Below are 23313 nucleotides of genomic sequence, written 5' to 3' on the forward strand. Positions count from 1 at the left end.
ACAAATTGTAATTCGAAGTTGACACTTGAAGCTCTTAATGTTATCACTACTTGTCATTGTCAACGTTGTCAATACTAATTTTTTTCTTCCCGTTAAAGGGAAAGGCAAAGGCAGAGCCATGCAGCCATCGTCAAAGGTATGCTTTTTTCAAGTTTCTTATAATGATAAGCCCGAAGCAAAGTCTTTCTTCACTCTAAATGTCGTGGACTTATTTTCTTTCCACTGTAATCAAGGATTAAGGAGTTTTTGGCTCGCACGATTCGTGCGTCTGTCCTTAAAATTTTCTTGACTTCACTATTGCTTCATTATGTCTTTTACGATTTAATATACCTACTTACGATTAGATTTAACGTTTTGTATTGTTTTATTATTTTTCGTATTGTTGTATAGCCAAGGGACACGGATTGCGTTAGAAGTTTGTAGTAAACACGGGTAAAACGATTTCGTTAAGGAAATAAAAAAAAATTAGAATACTAAAATAAAACGAAATAACATTATCTACAGATAACACTATTTTGAAGTAAAACAAAGTTCTTTAGGCGAGGCGTGATTTTTCAGTCAGAAAAAAATGAATTTTTACAATTTTCTAACCTGTAAAAACGAAGTGTTTATTATTAATGAAATATATAATATCAATAAAACATTACCTATGTAATTCCTTGTAAAATATATAAAACCTCACTTTTAAAATATTATTATTATAAAGGGTTTTTTTATTCTAGGTACAGAAAATGACCACGCTGGTCAATAGATGAGGTTATAATATCGTACTCATATGAACTTTTCACCAAATCAATTAAATTTCCCTTGATAAACATAGCACTAATGTTGCACAACACGTCAACCGTATAGCAACAGGTATACTGCTTTAAGCATTACGGTGACGCTCACTCACGAGATTTCACCCACCCACAAAGTGTCTAAATAGACATGCTATATTTATATTTATTATTTTAATGATGCGCTGCAAGTTTTGGAATTATTTGTGCAATAACTTCAAGAACTTTAAAAACAATGCTACGAATAAAACTGATATGGAGAGTAAAACTGTGTATTTATTTTAAAATAATGAATATATTGTCGCAAAAATACATATAAGGTATAATTGTCTAATGCTGTTGATGATGATTATATTTATCAGGTCAGTTTGTTTTATTGTTTGTCGGTCTGGGCTCGTTGCTCAACACGTCCAGGTGCTTGTGGACATGGGACTGCACGGCTCGCGCCACCACCTCGCACGTGCACGTTTCTTTCTGTTGCATCACGTCCAATACACTCGGTCTTTCTATTTTTAATTGTACTGAGCATTTTCTTTTTCCTTCCTTTTCCTTTTTCTTTTCCTTTTTCTTTTCCTTTTGGCATTTAGTTTTGTTCATGGCTGAGAAATTCTTAGTGTTTTCGTTTGTAGATAGTGATAGTAAATTTATGATATTAGGACATTCTTTGCAGCTACATGTTTGGCAGTCGCAAAAGGGCTGTAAACAGTATATTGCTTAAGGTTGTGTAAATAAGAAATAGGTATATTAAGTACCTAGCCCTCCAATAGGCACAGCCATAGCCTTATATTATGTTTGATAGCCGTGCTCTCACGAACAATATAAAGCGCTCATTTGAACATTTTCCATATACTGGCACTCTTTCATCAAATACGCCTAGAAGTGCGATACAAAGAGACTGGGTTATAAATCCATATATAGTTGTTTTTTATTCCAGTAAGGTAGTGCTTACCACTATAATACCAACAACATATAGATGAATAAAAATTACAAATATAAGAAATAAAGGAACGTGCTGTTTGGTTAAATGTAATGTAGCTCTTGATCCGGTGACTTCCTTACGGTAAATGTTTGTCTCTTTTCAGTGCATTGCGTGTCGCTTAGACTAGAAAAATCAAGCCAGTGCTGTATAGTTCAACTTATTTTTACTTCTCTAGGCTTGATAATTGCTCCTACATATATATTGGCTATGGCATAGCATGTAGGTACTATCCGTGTCTGAGCATGATATATATTTTAGTATTATATAGGAACATGTTAACACACATGAATACATATTATTATATGCATTTCACAACTCTAAAAGATATACACCGTACAAACCTGCAGCTAGTTACCAGCAGTAAACGCATATAAAACATGGAAGCAAACTTGTTATACCGTACATTATTAGTTAATTAAGTCACAATTCAGTAAACTATCACTGCATAATAAAAAGAGTGGTAATGGTATTGAATCTAGGCATCGGCCTAATAATATCGATTAGGATGTGCTTTATCGGTTATTTTGTAATGCGCACGTGATTTACGCGATTGGTTCTCGGCATTACGGTAACCAAGGGTAACTGGTTCGCGTGCTAGACATATTGATAATATTTGTCAGATATGTGGTCGATATATGCTTTATGTATGAGGGGATCAGTCACGATAAAAGAAATGGATTTTTGAACTGTACATATTGACTAGATTAGTATATACCTTCAAAAAAAGCGTATCCTTTTCTTTTTAGAAACGCCGCCAAAGTTTCTGTGATTTCTCTGGTGCTACAGGAGAATATGGCCGGCGATAGTTTCATTTAATAATTGTTAAGTACATATTCAATTTTCTTATTGCCAGCCCAGAAGACTTACAAATTGAGTCCGATACACAATATACTATTTTTTGCGGAAAAATTATATTTTATACCATTAATATAACCAATTCCTATTTAAGATTAGCCATAAACGACTACTGAAATTGCAGATATCGTTACCTCATTATATTATAAACTTAAACTAATTTTATTGTATTATGATGACTGCTTTTCCAAACTTTTATGCTTATATAATATCTTCTATACCAAAAATGCTCCAAATATCAGCTAACATATTATGCACACAAGCCCCAGCGTAGATAAGGTCACAATATTTTGCTAAAAATAGCGCAGATTGACTCGAGGGTGGATATGACCGACGGTAATCTGTGAAAGTCTGAGATGAGACGCCGAACAAAAACATAGTTACCGTTGAAACTTCCTTATAGGTATTATTGACACTACCGACGATTACTGTGTTCAGCGCAGCATACTGATGCCTACTTACATTGATATGGCGCTATTAGGATGGCGTTCTTAAAACAATAAAAATAAACTAGATAGTAGTAGTTGTGGTAGTTGCTGCTATAGCGGAAATATAAACTAACGCTGCTTACTGGATGCGACCCAATCATTTGATGCTTTCAACTTCTGGTCGAATCTGCTTCTTTTATAATATACAATTAATGCTTCGACGCTAAAAGGCTGCCCGACGTCACAACCAGCTATTTATTGCAAAAACGATGGCTAGTGGATGCACGATATTCTACTTACTATTTTAGATGGAGCTCGTTTGATATTTTGTCCTCTGCATTTCTGCATTATTCATTATAAGGATTGCACAAAGATATTTATAATTTATGAATATGTTTGCATTGTTTATTTTATCTGCTATCTTGTTATGATTTTAAAGAAATAAAAGCTAAAATATTTCAGTAATAACTGACATGTAACCGCTGACAAAGATCACAATTTAAAAATACAAAAATTCTATATTCAACGCAAAATTTTCTATGACGTCACTAACGCGACATAGCCGAGAAGAATCCTCAAGAAACTCAGTGAGCAAAAATTATTTACGACTATATACATAACAGAGAGACTCTATATAAATGATTAAGAATCGGCTGTTGCTAGTCATCTGCAAAATGAACGTAGTGTTTAAATTCTCTTTGATAAATGGACGAATAAAATTAATTAGTCGTCCGATTATCGGATGAATATGTAAATTAATCGTCGGGTAAAATTTATTGAACGTCTCCCTTCGGTGTCTTTTTTAATTTATTTCATGACCATGGATGCTACTACTACTTTAGCCTTATGTGGTATAAATTTTTAATTATTTTTTTATGTATAAAAATACTTATTATTTATACATTTGGATTATTTTGAGGAAAGAAACGCAAAACCCTACAATTCGGTTTGACCCTTATCTGTTTCTTTACCCCATTTACAAGAAAACTTGTGACATTTACCGTCGTTGCCATATTTTCATGTACGTACTGCGCATAGGAACAGGCTTACCATCTCTGAAAAAATCTATGCCTGACTTACAAATTAAAATGCCCGATTTTCAAGAAATATGCTGGGTTATAATTAAATAATGCACTGTAGATTTAAATAAAGACATCGCTGAAAGAAATTTTTCATTTACAATATCAATATTCACATAAATTTGAGTACATTAATAAAAAACCAGCCAAATGTATTACGATTAGTTTTATAATACATAAAAAAGAAATCATTATATTAATTAAAAAAAACACATTTCGACTCAAGCATTCATGGCCATGAATTACCTAAATAAAAAAGATCACACAAGGGAGGCGGTGAAAAACCATTATCGGACGATTTATTCATATTATCTATCCATAATCGGTCGACTATTTAATTCTATTTGTCCCTTTGGCGGACGACTAGATGCACAGAACACTATTACTCTAACGATCATGATCTAGATAGACGACTGCACAAAATAAACCATTTTTATCCGAGACTTTTAGCAGCCCGAGCCGAAGGCTGATAGTAATGTCGAGGATAAAATGAGACGGAGTATAGTACAATATAATCAGTATGTTGAAGAATTTTGTAGAGTAAGGCCTACGTCAGAAGTATATATATTATATAGGATAGTACTCAACACTGAACCCTGTGGGAGGTCCCAGACAGTTCGAGGTGGGAGGAGGGTTTCTGGATGGCGGACGTGAATAGAGAGACCCCAATAACATGCTTGCTTCTAGATAATGCTAAACGAATTTCAGAAGTTAGGACGCTCATCTTACTTTTCCTGAAGCCATATTGGCTATTATAAAGGAGATTTTTATTTTATATTCTGATCTGTTTTTTACCAAATTTTCCATAATTTTAGCCAGAACTGACGATAAAGCAAGAAGAGGAAGAAATCGAATGGATCCTTGCCAGGTTTAAGGATGGTATAATAATTTGAGTTCTCTAAGAATTCGGGATTACACAGGAGGAGAAGAAAGCAAAGACTTTTTTGCTAGTGGTAGAGGATTTACAAGTTAAGGAATAAGGTATACCATCCACGCCAAGAGAGGAATCACGAAGGTGACCAAGAACAGATGTTAGGTAGGAAAAAGGATCGTTAATTTTATCTGAGTTAGAAAAGGGGGAAAGAGGATCGGCAAAAAGGCAATCAGATTCTGGGACGTAGGGAGGAGCTAGATGGCAAAAGAAGTCATTACTAAAAGAGTTTGGGTCATTGTTTGAGATGTCAATACCTCTACGATAAGTCTTAATATTTTTCCAAAAGAGGGAAAGGGGGATCGAGGAGATAAGGCTTCACAAAATTGACGCCATCCAAGCGATTTCTTTTTGGAAATAAGTCTTGATGTGCGAGCAGAAATCTGTTTTAAGGAACTATAACCTACCATGCTACAAGATGTGGAGAATATTCTGTAAGCTTCTTTTCGCGAGCGGACCATGGCGGATCATTCAACATCCCAAAAAGGAGGGGAGGAAGTTATTTTCGGTCAGGATTTTTTAAGGGAATGGAAGAATTAACAGCTTGTAAAATTGATGAAATGAACTTTTGGAGAACATGAACATGAACATTTGGAGACTAAGAATTAGATGGAGTTATTTCTGTAATTGAGCTATTTTCTGAGTCCAAAACCAATAAAAATTTAAGCCAGTTGGCATTGGTGACTCGATATTTAAGGAAAGGTTGAGAGGGATAAAAGGGGGGGGGGTGGATGGGAATGAGAAATAATATTGGGAAAACGGGTCATTACCCAATGAACTTGATAGCACTAGCCAAGATGAAAGGGAAAGACTAGAGAAGGAGATGCAAGAGAATGATCTGATCACACTGATATTTTGTGCTAGAGAAACTCTACGCGTGGCAGATCCATCATTGAGGATACATAAATTAATGTCATCAACGAGATCTGAATGGAACGAGGAAGATGGTTCAGTACAATGAGAACCCCATATAGTGGGGGCTAGGTCAATACTATTGTCTTGAGGCGATCAACGGCCGTTCCCAATATTCAGTCTATCTCCGGTTGTGACCTACTTGAGATAAAAATAACTAACTATAACGTCACTATCGTTGAGTTTTCTGTCCCAATAAACTTATCGACGGTTACTCACCTTATCCGTACACGCTGTCTGTCAATGAGAGGACGTATAGCTTACCAGGGATAGAAGTTTGTATGGAAATTGCAATTCATGCGCGCATTCATAAGGCGATAAGTATGACTCTAGCTGTAAGTTTTCCGAATATAATAAAAATAAAATAAATTTCAATTTTTACTGAGGCAGTCCCGCCAGCGGTGGGCGATTATGAATGATTAATCGACTTATTTTGTATTACTAATGTTGTGTTACTAATCCTGTTGCAATAACTAGATATTGAGAAATTCGAAGTTGAGAGTCGATGACGGCTGTTTGGCTTAAAGACAGAAGCTGGCTTTGTGATTTTCAGAAATAATTAAAATTAATAATTAGGTAGTATTATTATTACCTTTACGGTACTTTTAATAATAAAGAGAATTTGTAGGTACTTATTCAATTATTTAGTTGTGTATCTACGTAAATCCAACACTCATCATGAAAACAATATTCTTTAAGAATAATAATGATATACGAGTTTGTTACAGTTTAAGTGTATAATATAATTTAAAGTCAGATGCAACATTATTCTATTATTATTATATTGGTATTTGTATTGGTAGTTGGCACACTACTGTAACGATATTATTTTGTGCGAATGCAATCAGCGTGGTACATAGTGCTGTCCTCTTCCTTCCCACGTTATGTAGGCTACAGCCACAGCCCACAACAGTCGACTCGACCGAAGCGATCCTTGTCGACACGACCCACCAACGTGTTTGCTTGATTTGATCTACGTCGATTCACAGACACAATTACTTATTAAATTAGTAACTACACATTTTGATCATTGAAATATCTCGAGATATTTTTAAAATCGAATGATTTCATTAGTATATCTCATAATCGCCCACCGCTAAGTCCCGCCTCTTATTACGTTGTATTCACATCCTCTTTGACACGGACGAAAAGAAGTGATATTACCACAGGTTATTATTATTTTACTATTTATTTGTAATTTTGTTTATTGAAAATTTATCGAGCGTAGAGTAAGAATTTTAAATAAATCTTTTATTTCACTATGTACATACTTACGTTCATATTACAATGTTAATTGTAATGAATTTAGCCAAAACTATAAAATCAGAGTTCAGACCCCTCCTTTGTTCGTTTTTTCTGCCTTCTGGCCACATCCACAGTTACAACAACATGAACATTGTACAGCGAAAAATTCTAATACCATTAGAAACTTCAATCAATTAACTAATAGCAGTAGCCAGTACATACATTTACTTATATAAAAATTAAAATGGTTTTTTAACTTTTCTAGATCAGTAGATCACTCATCAAAAGTTCTGCAACACCGATTTCTGTTGCTGCCTGCAAGTTGACTTTAGAGATATTAAATTAACGACAGTCGAATCGATATCATCCACAAAATGACGACTAGTTCGTCTACCTTAGATGCTAAAATACGAAATCATATAACCAGGTATATACACACTGGGAACGAAAAACCAATATATTACCCTGGTTCATGGAATACGCGCCGGTACTTTGAACCTGATAATTTACAGGTAATAGTTGAAGCAATTGAAAATGGGCAAGATGGTTTGGAAGTAATTGATATCATCTTAAAGGTAAGGGTCAATGATATAACTTAATTACATTAGATTATTATTTAAATACAGTGATTGGTTTAAAACACCACATGATATTGTATAGCATTGCCTATCCCTCAGATATGTTTTTTTGGGTAAAGTATTACATATTTATAGCTTCTGATATTTTTAAGTGAATATAACATGTAGTGTTCTTTAATATACATAACATAAAATTAATAACAAGCTGGTAGAGGTAAAAGTTTCTTGTCTGTATATTTAATTTAAAATATACACATAATAAAATCAAAATTATTGCAATGAAGCATGCCATGGTCTTGGTTTAGTATGGTATGATTGTCAATCGTTTCGCATTAGACACAGATTCCACTAAATACAATTATAAAGACAGAATTTTATTCAAATTTATAGGGAAATTAACTAGCTGACCCAGCAAAGGTTGTATTGCCGATATTAAAATCGTGATACAAAAGTAACTGTTGATTGTAGATGGGTGAAAATTTGAAGTTGTATGTATTTTTTAATGCTGACTCATAATCAAACAAATTTCAAAAAAATTAAAAAAGAAAATTTCGTGTACCACCCTTATAATTTAGGGGTATGAAAAATATATGTTGGCCGATTCTCAGACCTACTCAATATGCTCACAAAATTTCATGAGAATCGGTCAAGCCGTTTCGGAGGAGTACGGGAACGAACATTGTGACATGAGAATTTTATATATAAGATAAATTTGTCACAAAGGTCCACTATCAATTATTAAGCTCCTAATATAGATGACAGCTAACATAATATATCACACCACACTAGTTATTACTTTATAAGGTAAGCAGTGAATGCATTATAAGAAGCATTATACTTTGTCAGTCTGTCAGTCAACTACATCTGACTTAGTTTTGACACATGAAAAGGCAATCATCATCATATCAGCTGGAAGATGTGCACTGCTGGACAGAGACCTAACACAAAGATCTTCATGACAATGGTCATGCACTTCCCTCATCCAAAGTATTCTGGCAATTATTGGTCCAACTTACCTACCAACACTTGGTCTATGTAAAGTACATGGTGGCCATTAAAGGACTTTACTGCCCCACCAATCAGTTACACAATCTTTGGGCTATGTCAGTTACTTTGGTTCTCCTACAGATCTCTTCATTTCTGATTCAATCTCGCAGGGAAACTCCGAGCATACAAAGCTCTGTCCATTTAAATCTGAGCGACCATGAGCTTTCTCATCAGGCCCATAGTTTTTACATTTTTAATATAATTAAATTGAAAAGGCATTACAATGATACAATTCTAAAACTAAACTAATGAACACTTACAAAATGAGCACATGTACTTTCATTTCCACTCTAATAACTATAATATTTCTCTATAAACTACTATCTTAGTTAATAATTAGACTTTAATTAATAATTAATGTTCTAACCTATATTTCATGAACATGTTAAAAATAGATGTTTCAATAAGTATACATTTGTTACCCAAATAAGTATGATATGCAAATAAAGTAATAAAAAAGATTCAATAAAATGTAACATGTTTTATGTTATTAAATTGTTTGGAAAACTACAAAAAAAATATGACAGACTGTGTGAACATATTTAAACAGCACAGGTATAATTTTAATTTGGATGTCAAATTATTATTATTGACATCTCTCTTATGGTGTTAGGGATATGATTGTTCATTTTTATTTTAATTTTAAATATGCACACATATTTGTAAATACAAGTTTACTGAAACATTGTTCCATAGGTGCTTATAATTTTGGGTCCTTGGATAATTTTTTTTTTCATATTCACTAAATTTGCCATTTTTTTGTTCCATATACAGCAGCCAATTATATTCTATTTAATGATTGTAAAATATATATTGTATTTATTTATTAAATATAGGTGTGCAGCAGATGTTCAATTACTTAATATATTATATAAAATCCAGTGTCCTGTTGTTAGTTTCCAGTGAACTCCTAAAGTAATTAACAGATTTCAATGGGGATTGCTACATAGAGTGCACTTTAATCCAACATGAGAGATTTTAGATTTTTATTTCCGATATTTGTTTTCTATGGACATATTTTCTTTGAGAGAATTTATTGATGCATAATTTGAGAGTTCTGCTGTGAAACAATTTCATTAGGTATTACCAACGACATTCTTATGTAAAACATCATGAAGTATAACAACAGGGAACATGAATCCCCAATATAATGTCCATATTGATAGATTAGTGCTCATTCAACGTAATTTCACTCGCTTTCTAGCTTTTCAAGACAAAACCTGCCCTTATCATGCAGACCATAAAACAAGACTGGGCCATTTCAATATGAATTCGTTGGAGATAAGATGAAAAATAACTGATGTGTCTACTTTACATAAAATTATACATGATAGAATCATATCCCCAGAATGTCTTATAAATGTAAATCTTACAGTCCCTAGAAATAGACCAAGATTCCCTATTAAAAATATTTTCTGCCCAACAATCAGCAGAACTAATATAGGTAAAAACGCCTAAAAACTTAAACAGAATTATGAGCTCTTATAACGATATCACTGCAAAAAATGGTAATATAGATATTTTTCATGTGACTAATATCAATAAATTTGAAACCGACTGCATTAAAATATTAAGATCTTAGTTATGTAAGTTAAATATAAGAAATTAATTAATGTATTGTTGTATAGTTATAAATTTTATAAATCTCTTTTTTTAAAGTAGAAATGTATTTAAGTCATTTAATATCATCATTTTTGTTTAACTCTTCATTTCTTTAATTTTAATTGTTCAACTTTGTTACTCTTCTCGAATTATTGTAAATGTTGTTTACACCTGTAAAGACATGTCATATTGTACTATCCCTTGTGTACTTGCTAAAATTTTAATTTTATAATGATGTGTTGTTGGTGTAACTATCTTAATAAATAAAAAAAATAAATAAACATATTTTACGAAATAGTCCTTATAATAAAAAAAAAATTTTGGTAAATTCATTATTATGTACAGAACAATGTCTGTCGGTTCAGCTAGTTAAGATTATATTTTATGATTGATGAATTGCCAAATATTAAGGAGACTATACTTATTGATTGTTTCCACAAATTATTGTAAACATAATTACTTAAGTCGTTACTAATCATTTTAATAAGAATCAAATGTTATATAATATATCACTAACAAAATGACTCTAGCTGATGCCCACAACATTGCCCCTGAGGACTCTATAATAATTGATTGTATCTAGATTGATAATATGGGGACTATAATCTATGGTAGATGGAATTATATTTAAAAATAAATTAATATAAAATCTTTGGTCTTTAAGTAGTCTAATATTGAACTTTTATGTCAAGAGTTGTGAGATTTGTCAGTAGAACTGAAATACATAAATATATAATTATTTATTTATTGAAAAGACCAACAGCATAAATGTTACAAATGAGTCTTATGATGTCCTAACCTTTTGTTAATATTCATGCAAATGTTTAATTTAATCTATTCAGTAGTTTTTTCGTTTTGCTTACACATATCTACATTACACTATATCTATAGAAAATCAGAAAAGCCAATAATTCTATAAACCACTTTTTGGCTTGGATGTTGTTTGTAGTATGTACAGTTTTTGTCTTCTTATGGTTGTAGTATAAAATATGATTAGCCAACACATTATTTGTGTCTTTTGTACAAATTTCAAATAATTGATTTAAAGTAACCAAAAAATCCTCCAGTTTCATAAAACAATAATTTAACTTTATTATTTTCTAGGCATATAAAGATGGGTGGTTTACACATTTTGAAACGATTGCATTTGCTTTAGCGAAATGTCTCAAGTATGGTAATGAAAAATTAAATGCATCTGTATATAAAGCTGCTGGTGAAATTTGTAAAACCCCAGAAGAATTGTTGATGTTTACTAAATATACACGAATTTTAAAGACTGGTAAGATATTTTATTTTAATTGATTATGGTCAAGTATGTAATACATAGTTAGATAACAACACATAGAAATATCTGGGCAAATGAGACTTAACATCTTATGTCTCAAGGTGACAAGCACAATTGTTCAGAATTTTTGGGTTTTTCAAGAATCCTGGTTGGTCGTATCAATTACCATCAGCTGAACGTTCTGCTTGAATTGTCCCTCATTTTCATAAAAAAAAAATAACAACACTAATAATTGTTGTAGGTAATGGTGCAGGTTGGTGTAAACTTATTAGGAATTGGTATACAAGTAAGGAACCAATGCATTTAGCCAAGGAAATTACCAGAGTGAGATCCAGATATGGGCGCTCTCATAAGAGCTTGTTGCGAAAGTCTCATGTAAAACTTGAAGCAAATGATCAAGGTTAGTATTTTTGTGTCTTGAAATATATAGATGTTATATAATATACCTATACATAAGCTGTGATGTATTCCTATTCCATTTACCAGTGGGAGGCTCCTTTGCACAGGATGCCGGCTAGATTATGGGTACCACAACGGCGCCTATTTCTGCAGTGAAGCAGTAATGTGTAAATATTACTGTGTTTCGGTCTGAAGGGCGCCATGTCTAGTGAAATTACTGGGTAAATGAAAATTAACATGTTATGTCTCAAGGTGACGAGCGCAATTGTAGTGCCACTCAGAATTTTTGGGTTATTCAAGAATCCTGAGCAGCCCTGCATTGTAATAGGCAGGGTGTTTCAATTACCATGAACGTGCTGCTCGTCTCGTCCCTTATAATATAATGTTTATTACTTTAGTGTATGTGACACGCTACATCTTTTTGTTACACTTTTTGTTAGTGTGTGTGTGTGTGTGTACATTTCTCAAAAAAGAGAATAACTGTCCGATAGTAAAATACCTCAACTTTTTTCGACACTTTCACAGCTGTCAGTCTATTTAGACGTATAAATGATCAAGTCGTTTGTTGTGACTCTATTAATAATTATTATTATTTCAGCTAGAGATTTCATAGTTAAATATACGATATGCGGTCTGAAGCGGGCCAAAACGATGTTGCCTCCTAATGAGAACACCAAGGAAATATATGAATATATTCAAAAAGTAGAGGATATGCGCCACTGTGAAGATCCTGTTGCTGCTGCTGCAGTGGCTCAGGCGAATAATTTCATTTTAGACCATGTTCCAGGACACCTTATTACAGCACAAGAGGTAAATGATTGTTCTCTACAATTTTTTTTATTTATGGGAAAGGAGGACAAACGAGCCTATGATATAATATATTGAAGTATGCGTTACTTTGCGGAAATCCATAATTAACCATATGTTTTGAGTTTTCTTTTGTGTTAATTCCGCCGATATTTATCTTTAAACAATTCGACACGTGTTAAGCCTCTTCACGAGACTCTTGCCAGAGTTTGGCGAGTCAATATCTCCTGAGTATGCCTCGTGTAGAGTTGAAACACTTGTCCAATTGCATAAAGAAAATATTGGCTGAATTAACACTAAAGAAAATTCAAAACATTTGAAGTTAAGTGATCACAGCCGCCCACATTCTCTTGGGACACCAGAGGAATCACAGGGGCGTTGCCGGCCTGTAAGGAAGGTGTATGCGCTTTTTGAAGGTAGGAAGCTCATTCCACAGCTTTGTAAAGATTATTTTATTACACCTTTGGCAAAGAATATATAATTGTACAAATACGAAGGACCCACTCCGCAAAATTAATTAAAGCAATAGGGTCATACAATAAGGTGTAATTCAGATCTCACAGCGCTACTTACCTACATTTTTATTCACCTAGAAGTTGCCTCTCTTTCTATCGCGTGAGTCTTACCTTTTCTGACGACATTAAGGTTGACTTCTTTACCTAAAACAGTTCCTACCTAGCATAAGGTCATCTTATAAAAATAGCTCAGTTTAAAAAAAAAATAATAATAGGTATGCAATCGTAACTTTAAATCCATATTCTTTCGTTGTTATCAAACCTATATTAGTTATCTGTCATGCTATTTGTAGAAATGTACGCGTTGGAAGACCACGACATAGTCAAACCTAGGAAATAAATAGGTTGGTAGCTATCATGAATGGTAATTTCATTATAATAATCACTTTAAATTAGATTGTTTCAGTGTTCTTAGGAAGCTTAAAAAATTTAAATTTGGATCTTTGATAAGTTTTGCTTTATTTATATTTCTCCATTATTAAAATATCGGCCGGATCGGTGAAGTAGGTGACAACAGAGCTCGCCTAAAGCTCCCCATTCACTCCGTTTGGAGCAGCACCATTTGTAGCGTTGTAATAATTTTAGCACACTCACGGACGCGAGAACGCGCCATGCCAATTCGTATCACAGCGACCTTAGCGGTAGGTGCTATCATATCGATAATTTCCTTTTTGAAAATGAGTTTTGATTCTGATGATGAGTTTAATACAACTGCCATAGCGGTTTGTTTGTATATAAAGCAAAAAACACAAAGAGAAAATTTTGCCACAAAGAATTCAAATTCAAATATTTTTATTCAAAATAGGATTTAAAATCACTTATTGAACGTCAAAATCTACCACCCATTCAAAAGAGACTGCCTCGGACCTGAGAAGAATGGGCGCAAGAAACTCAGCGGGCTTTTTTTTTTAATATAAAATATGGATTACAATGTAATATCGTACAATAAACATTTATAATTAAAGAGCCTGAGGGTGTTCGCTTTATTCCCAGTCCGTGGTGTCATTAAGAAAATCGTTTATGCTATAATAACCTTTCCCACACAAACGTTTTTTAACAATTCTTTTAAATTTCGTAACACATTTGTTTTGTACATTTTCTGGGATCAAATTGTAGAAGCATATACATCGCCCAACAAAAGACTTACTAACTCGACCCAACCGAGTAATAGGCATAACAAGTTTATGTTTGTTCCTCGTGTTAACAGTATGAGTGTCACAGTTTCTAGAAAATTCCTCAAGGTGCTTATGAACATACAAAACATTATCGAAAATGTATTGAGAAGCAACAGTCAAAATGTTTATTTCTTTAAATTTTTCTCTTAATGATTCTTTAGGACCTAGGTTATAAATCGCGCGAATAGCCCTCTTCTGCAGCACAAAGATAGTATTAATATCGGCCGCACTGCCCCATAACAATATACCATAGGACATAATACTATGAAAATTGTATATAGTCCCTATATTTCGAAATAAACTCAAATACGAAATTCCGATAACTCATCATTATGCAGCAAAGAATATAAATACTCTCTGATGATGCAGTGTGCAACCGTGCGTATTATCCAACAACTCGAAGCGGTATGAGACAAATGGCGCGCGGGTTTTCACACTCACGAGCTACACCGACCGGACGAGCCGCGCCAATTGGCGTGGAGCGATGGAGCTTCGATCGTTTAGAATTCCATTTTTTCTTAACACTCCATTTGGATTGCTGGGATTTTGACATTCACCAGGGGATTTTTGAGAGTTCACGAGCCGTTTGGAGCGATGGCGTGCCCGTGAATGGGGGGCTTAAGTAAGTCCCTACTGGCTGGCCTACTCTGTAGTAGCCGCCGCACGTACTTACGATTTCGATACCTACACGGGGAGTGAGACAGGCCTGCCTTGGGTAACATAATGGGATTTTAGGAAATATCCCTAATTCTTTGAAAATATAATACAGCCTATATCATACGGGGATAGTGTAGCTTCCCAACAGTGAAAGAATTTATCAAATCGGTTCTTTCGTAGCCTAACAAACAATGAAATCTTTCCCCCTTATTCTGTTAATATTTTAGTCTGCTAACTTAAAGCATTGCTAATTCTTACTCTGTCTTTTTCTTTTGACCTAAGTCAGAATGAGAAAAAACACTCCTTAGCGGCTGTTTAAAGTTAGCGGACCAGTATGAATAAGGGGGCTTATATTTAGTATTGATAATCTCTTGATTTTAGGTCTGGGATGCAATTTTACCACAGCTGAGTCTACATGAACTTCTGTATAACATTCAACGCTTGCACAACATGGGGTTTTTGAAAAGTGATTCAACGACATCTGCTATTCTGTTATCTCTTCTCAATAACGAAGATGTCATCAAGAAATCAAAAGTGACACCGCTTGAAGTTTATATTACTCTCAACAATTACAAGCAAAATTCAAAGTAATAATTTTTTTTAATATATTAGAATTACCTATTAATTAATTTGAATAATATTAAATATACTTAATAGTAATAGTTATTTATTCAATAAGTGAGCAAAGTTATTTTTTGCTGCGAGTGCTGACTTTAAATCACGAATTGGCGAAGAGGTCTAGAATTGAATTACGAGCGTAGCGACTAGCGAGTGATTCTTATAATGACTACTGAGGTAGTGAGTGATTTTAGGGCACGAGACAAAAAAAAATACTCTCATGTGTAACATACAACTTTTCACCTCGACTAGCGAGAAAAGTGTTATAGTAAGAGAAACAATTACGAAAAAATAATAAAAATTTATACAATAAATAAATACGCTAGGCTAAAATGAGTTTCGGAACGCACCGGGTCGCATTGTTTACTTTTTTAACGCGGAGTAATTCCCGGATGTATGTTCACGTGGGGTTCGAAATTTAAATCACTTTGCCTCACGAGTTTTCATGTAGCAATAGCGCCCTTTTCGTGCTGGAGAGGTGTAATTTTTCCTCACTAAATGTATATTTTTTCTGTTTTTTAATAACAATAGCCCATCTCTTAATATCTCCGCAAGTCCTAAGTCATCTTTCAAAATATGAGATGAAAACATGATGATACTAGGTGCTATTCATTCTCAATATAAAAATTTTGTCTTTCAGGTAGGATTTTTTCTCTTATCAGCTTTTTCATTCATTATAATAAGGATGTACTATGTGCACGGCCAGATTTTTCCTGTCACAAACAGAGAAGGTTTCATTATACCCATCCATAGCACTATTCACAAACATTTGTTTAATGAAGAGTTTCAAAAATTTAATTTCGACTCCATACCTACTCTTTGTATAGAAATCACAGCTATTTGGATCTCTTTGTCACCGCAATCTATTTAGCTCAAGAATATTTAACACAGATAGGCGCGAAAATGAGAAACCACTGAATATTTTTATAATAATGACAGTTATGAGATAATGTTCCAAATTCAAATGTAATAATTATTTATGAAATGTCATGACGTTTTGTATCTGGATGTGTTGCACCATCAAATTCCTTGCCATAGTAAAAGTTAAAAAGTGAAATATCAACCCAAGAATATTTATGTGAAACTTTTGACAGTCGCTATTTAGCTATTTAATATGAACAGTATCTCTAACCGGCGAAGATTAGACGGCTGTGGTTAACAGTTATGATGTCATCTAAAAATTATCAAATGGTGCAACACATTTTTTGCTTAACCAGTACTTGCAACCATGCAACCTAGTGTACAGCTCCTATGTGAATTGTTGCAGGGTGTGTAAGTGGTAAGTGTAATGAAATGTACACAAAAAAAATATTTATAAAATTTTTCAGGCCTTTAAAATACGATAAAGCCAAGGTAGCACTGGAAAAGCAAACCAGACGCCGCCAGCGTCAGTTGTATGATGACCGCACAAATACTTGGCAATGGCGCTCAACAAACAGACACCCCAAAGAACTTAAAATTTGGGGTAAGTTTAATTATTTTCAAGCTGTATTTGCACCAATTTATTTAGGCTGTTTCGTGTGCTCTACTATTTTTTAACTATCATCATCAGCCGGAAGACGTCCACTGATGGACAAAGGCCTCCCCCAAAGATCTCCACGGCGAACTTGACCAAATTGTCGGTCCATCTTGTGGGTCTATACCAATCCGGTGCGTGGTCGCGATTCGAGAACTTCTATGCCCCACCGGCCATCTGTCCGTCGAACTATGTGTCCTGCCCACTGCCACTTCTGTTTCGCAATCATATGCGGTGACTTTGGTTGCTCTACGGATCTCCTCATTTCTGATTCGATCTCGCAGGGAAACTTCGAGCATAGTCCTAATTTTTTAATTATAATAGACAAAAAATTGTGTTGATTATATTTTATAATCAAGCTCTGACGCTTAGTCATTGAAATGGTTACATTTATTAGTGTCCTCTAAATAGGTGAAAGATACCGTGGTAAAGGTACGAAAACAAAAATTTAATATTATTATATTATTTAAATTAAAAAACAGAAATTCAATGGCTATTGAGACTTAGGTAATATTAGAGCACACGGCGTATAGAACACAATCAGGTGAATATCTTCTAGGTACACCTAATCACTTTGAATTTCTCCCTGAAATATTTATGTATCAATAAAGCTGTCATTACCGACGTACATTGTGTTTTTTAACTGAAACAGTATGGGGAAATCTTAATCCAGAAGACAAAAAAAAAACTGTCTTAGGATCAACAGTGGCTTGTAGCACAGCTATTCTTTATTTCAAGCACTGGTCTCTCACAATTAAAACAATGTCTAAATATAAATTTTAATAAACTGTGTATACTATGTGATTGTGAGAGAAAATAAATATATTTTAAATTTGAAGGTTCGGAATTTTGGTCAAGCGCGAGAATCCCATAAAAATGAGTTATTTTGATGAAATTTTTATTAATGCGAATCGACTGTTTTGTATGAGAATTATTTCATTGTATGGGAAGCTAGTGAAATTACTGGGCAAATGAGACTTAACATCTTATGTCTCAAGGTGACGAGCGCAATTGTAGTGCCGCTCAGAATTTTTGAGTTTTTAAAGAATCCAGTGAGCGGCACTGCATTGTAATGGGCAGGGCGTATCAATTACCATCAGCTGAACGTCCTGCTCGTCTCGTATCATTAATAAGAAAAACTATTTTTGTTTTCCCATATCTTTATTCCACAAAAGTACTATTTCTATATGGTATAGCAAAAAAAAAAAAACAATAATATTTAAAAAGGTCCAGCCGTATATATGTTTCATATTTAAAGCACGGACATGAGACGGTATACCTCTAAATACATAGCGCCTGAACTTGCATCATTTTGTGAAGCAATACTACTTTCATTATATACACTGCCACGGATATTGACACTTAAAAATGACATCTAATATATAAAATTCTCATGTCATGGTGTTAAACTTTGAACCCCTCCGAAACGGCTTGACCGATTCTCATGAAATTTTGAGTGCATATTGGGTAGGTCTGAGAATCGGACAACATATTTTTCATCCCCCTAAATGTTAAGGGTCCACACGATTTTATTTTTTTATTTTTTTGACATTTTTTTTTTAAATTTGTTTGATTATGAGTCTACGATCATCTAGTTATCTACGATCAACAGTTACTTTTGTATCGCGATTTTAATATCGGCAATACAACGTTTGCTGGGTCAGCTAGTATCCTATATTTTTATTTTTGGAGGACTTGTTCCGTAACTTATGCCCTGTTTGTTATGGGCTATTAATTAATTTTTATTATTTCAGGAATAGATCAGCCTGCAAACCAAGATATAATAGCTTCTTTATTTAACTTGATTAATCAAGTGTGGACCAACACGATCCCAATAAAGCGGCGCTTTTTGATAACAGTGGATATGAGAAACCATATGTTCAAAGGTTAGTATGTATAGGCACCACCATGGATGGAGAGAGGTACCCCGTTGAACCATCTATTTAAAAAACAATTAAGCGGTGTTACTGAAAAAATCATTAAAAACGGCTCTCACAACACCAGAACTACTCAAATAGCAACCAGCGTACAAATTATGTCTTCGTCACAGTACCCCCTTACTGCTTAAAGTAAATTCAATAGGGACTTGTGTTTTATTTGTTATTTGATAGTTTTATTTAAATTAAAAATTAAACACTGAAAAAGAAATTCGAATGTATTTTGCTTAGTGCGAATGATATGTTGTTTCTAGTCCCTCAAGTATTGGTTTTATACTTAGATAATTTAGACATTATACAAATGATTTGAGTTTTCTTTAGTGTTAATTCCGCCAATATTTGTCTTTAAACAATTCGACACGTGTTTCGCCTCTACACGAGGCATCCTCAGGACGTGTAAGTTGTAAGTGTAAGTTTGGCAACGTCGCTAAGATTAGGACGTGGCGTACTGGTTACAATCAAGACACAATGTGCATTTATAAACATTTTTTACACCTATAATATGCATTTTATCTACACCCATGCTTTAAATCCTCTATTAAAGATTCTGAAACAGTTAGCCTATTGCCAACATTAAAACACCTAATGTTCTAATAACCATTACATCATCCAAACAAGTGTTGTAATGTTGTACTGAATTTCATAACAACACTCCTAATTTTTTTTTTTTCAATTCTTTATGGTCAAAGAGTTTTAACAGACAGCCACATTCTTATTGCTCGATGCATGGTATCTGTATGAATTTCAAAAAAAGGAACATTTTCGTTTACGCGCGCTCCACACTACCAGAACGTCGCGCGCCGTAAAAAAAAGTAGGTTATTCGAATCCCCGCTATTTTTCTTTGATATTTTTATTGTTTTGTTTACAAAAAATGAGCGATTTATTTTAAACGCTGCATAAGAACATAATATTTAACTGAAATTTAATTATTGCACTAAAAAAAATGATAATTACTACTAAAATAAATAATTCTTTCATTAATTCTTAGTTTATTTGTATATAATCAGGTAATGGATGATATAAAGTTACTACTAGGACTGGCGGTTTTAATGTTAGCAGTAAGCTAACTGTTTCAGAATCTTTGAGAGGATTCATATTCTGGGTGTAGATGAAGTCTTGTATGCAACTGTTGATAATTAGGTATTAAAACACTCATGTGATACTATTATCACACTCGGCTTCGCCTCGTGAGATAAATCCATATTCGTGTTTTAATACCCCTTATTACACAACAGTTGCATAAATAACTATTAGAACACATTTTTCTTGGACTTTTCTTTTTAGCTATAGATATACCCTAAAGTTATGGGAATTCAATATTTAAAACATATTGTGTAATGTAATCTGTCACGAGTGTCATGGTGTATTAAATTTTAGGTCGTCAGTTCTGCAAGTCGTATGTGATTCCAAAAAAAGGCAAGAAAACAGCTACAAATACAACACCGAGTGGCGGCGGCGGTGACGCGGATAATGTGAATACGGAACAGAGCAAGAGAAAGTTATTTGCTGAATGCTTTTACAACAAAAACGTGATGCCAGGATATGCTGGTAAATATTTATACTTAACGTCAGGGGTAGTGAGGGCACACCTTTGCACAGGAAGCCGGCTAGATTATGGGTACCACTACGGCGCCTATTTCTGCCGTGAAGCAGTAATGTGTAAACATTACTGTGTTTGGTCTGAAGGGCGCCGTAGCTAGTGAAATTACTGGACAAATGAAACATCTTATGCCTGAGCGCAATTGTAGGGCCGCTCAGAATTTTTGGGTTTTTCAAGAATCCTGGTCGGGCGTATCAATGACCACCAGCTGAACGTCCTGCTCGTCTCGTCCCTTATTTTCATAAAATAAAAATAGTACTGCCACTTTCTGCCTCATATGTATTATTTTGATATACTAGGCATAAAAGGCATTTATTTTTTCAAAATTGATTCCTTTAGAATTCTTTTTGATGTCATTTCTAATATACAAGACACTATTACCGCTTCGGAAATAATGGCGCTTTGAGAGAGAAGAAGTAGCGCAAGAAACTCTCCCAGTTTTCTTTTTTTTCGGCTCTTTTAAATGAAATATACAATGTTGTATGGTCATTGCTATAAAATATTCATAATCTAGTCCCAGGCTGTCAGATCACTTAGATATTCAGCTGTGGAGTAGTAGGATTTAGAACAAAGCCATTTTTTACTACTTGTATTGTTGTTTAGAATTGATAGGTATGGGTAATCCACCGGTGCAACCCCACACATCCCTATGTTGGGGATTATATAAAAGTATTAAGAGACTGGAATGTGACTTTGACTTGAGAAATGTAGTATTATATACTTGTGTTTGTGTTGATTTAACTTTAACATAATATACTTAATGTTATTCTTTGTATTTGCAGCGATCATTGTAGCCCTACAGATCATGAAACGCGAGGAGGACGCACAACTTGCAGTGTTTACAGAGGATGGCATTCAGATCATAACTTCAATTGACCGCAACTTCACATCCTTAAGGGAGGCGGAATTCATTCTAAGGGTACGAATTTACTAAGTTTGTTTATTCTTTCATAAGAGTCCTTTCTTTTTCTTCATAAAACAAATAAACTTGGTATAAAGTTATACCTGAGAATAAACCAAGAATATGCAAAATGTTTACAAATAGACATTTTTCTTATGCTTGGTTTATTCGGACGTATAACGTTTCCCGCGTTTATTTGTAAACCTATCAGATATTCGGAAAACCACATAGAAATGCCAATCAAATAACTGAAATACACTTATTTGGCTGTAGCAAATTTTGTGTGCTTCCTAATCTCTCTAACAGCATAGCTGAACTGAGTTCATTCAAATATTTCTTATTTTTTTTATAGAATATAATAATCTTGTGTAGTGAGTTGTGACTCAACCGTGGCTCGCGTTGACTGTTGACGTCGACCGGCCCGGGTCAGTATGATTTTGATGCGATGGGGTTTTAAAACTACCCACTAGTATTATAATTTTTATAAAATATTTGTATTATAATTTTTATTTAATATTTGTATTAGAAATTAGAAATGTATATAAGCTATACTTAACTAGTTAGCCTATTTTAATTACTTTATAATTTCCTGTACGTTTTAAGATGCAATTTTGTTACCCACTTTTTATAAAATAGCCTGTAAGTTCCATTTAAGTGGAAATTCCTTTATGGAACAATAAATGTCTTAAACCTAAAAAAAAATGGTTATAATGTAAATTCGTACAACAGCCGAACATTTAATAGCCGAAGGGCTGTCGCTCCATTCCCAATCTGAGGTATGATTAAGAAAATCATTTATGTTGTAGTTAACTCACAAACGTTTTTTAACAATTATTTAGAATTTCGTAAATACATTTGTTTTGATCATTTTCTGGGATCTTGTTGTAAAAACAATATACATGGCCCCACAAAAGACTTACTAACACGACTTAGCCGAGTAGTAGGCATTATAAGTTTATATTTGTTCTTGGTGTTAACATTATGGTTATGACAGTTTCTAGCAAATTCACTTATGTTCCCATGTACATACTTTTCACTTTCAAGAATATATTGAGAGGCAACAGTCATGATGCTTATTTCTTTAAATTTTGCTCTCAATTATTCTGCATTAGTAACGCATTCATACGGTTGAACTAATCGGTAATATTTTTAGAAAGCTAACTTGGGCCGTGTCCAACTCGACGCGCCGATCGAATGGGCGTCGAGGATGAATGAGAACTTCGACGTGTTCATCAACATGGTGGATCGCACCACACGGTACATGGAACTAGATATTACACAGCGAGGTGGACGTGGCCCAGGCGCCCGCTTCGGGCCTCCGCCCCCCGAAGATTCAGGGCTCCAGGACCATTGCCCCGTGCGAGCATTGCAACGCTACAGGAATAAAACTGGCAACCCAGATGCTAAGTAAGTGTTGCGATACTATATTTTTTCTATGTCCTTTGTTTTACCTGATTCCTGTTGCCG

At 34.0% G+C, this 23313-nt stretch overlaps 1 protein-coding gene across 3 annotated transcripts in view; it reads left to right on the forward strand.

The window, feature by feature from the left end:
• Nucleotides 1-7102: 7102 nt before the first annotated feature.
• The window catches only part of LOC126971845 (uncharacterized), a 133855-nt gene continuing 117644 nt past the window's right edge, over nucleotides 7103-23313 (forward strand). Inside the window, exons 1-11 of one of the 3 annotated variants that reach the window (XM_050818348.1) lie at nucleotides 7103-7132; nucleotides 7474-7783; nucleotides 11540-11714; nucleotides 11962-12120; nucleotides 12718-12929; nucleotides 15655-15860; nucleotides 17220-17356; nucleotides 19162-19293; nucleotides 20723-20893; nucleotides 21728-21864; nucleotides 23000-23253. In XM_050818348.1, the coding sequence (XP_050674305.1) occupies nucleotides 7583-7783; nucleotides 11540-11714; nucleotides 11962-12120; nucleotides 12718-12929; nucleotides 15655-15860; nucleotides 17220-17356; nucleotides 19162-19293; nucleotides 20723-20893; nucleotides 21728-21864; nucleotides 23000-23253 (1784 nt within the window). In that variant the 5' untranslated portion in view covers nucleotides 7103-7132; nucleotides 7474-7582. Of the gene's footprint in view, nucleotides 7784-11539; nucleotides 11715-11961; nucleotides 12121-12717; nucleotides 12930-15654; nucleotides 15861-17219; nucleotides 17357-19161; nucleotides 19294-20722; nucleotides 20894-21727; nucleotides 21865-22999; nucleotides 23254-23313 lie in introns of all 3 variants that reach the window. The other 2 variants (XM_050818349.1, XR_007731001.1) reach the window with 2 other exon arrangements.

The sequence above is a fragment of the Leptidea sinapis genome, chromosome 24 (assembly GCF_905404315.1).
Source record: "Leptidea sinapis chromosome 24, ilLepSina1.1, whole genome shotgun sequence".
In the NCBI taxonomy this organism is placed as follows: domain Eukaryota; kingdom Metazoa; phylum Arthropoda; class Insecta; order Lepidoptera; family Pieridae; genus Leptidea; species Leptidea sinapis.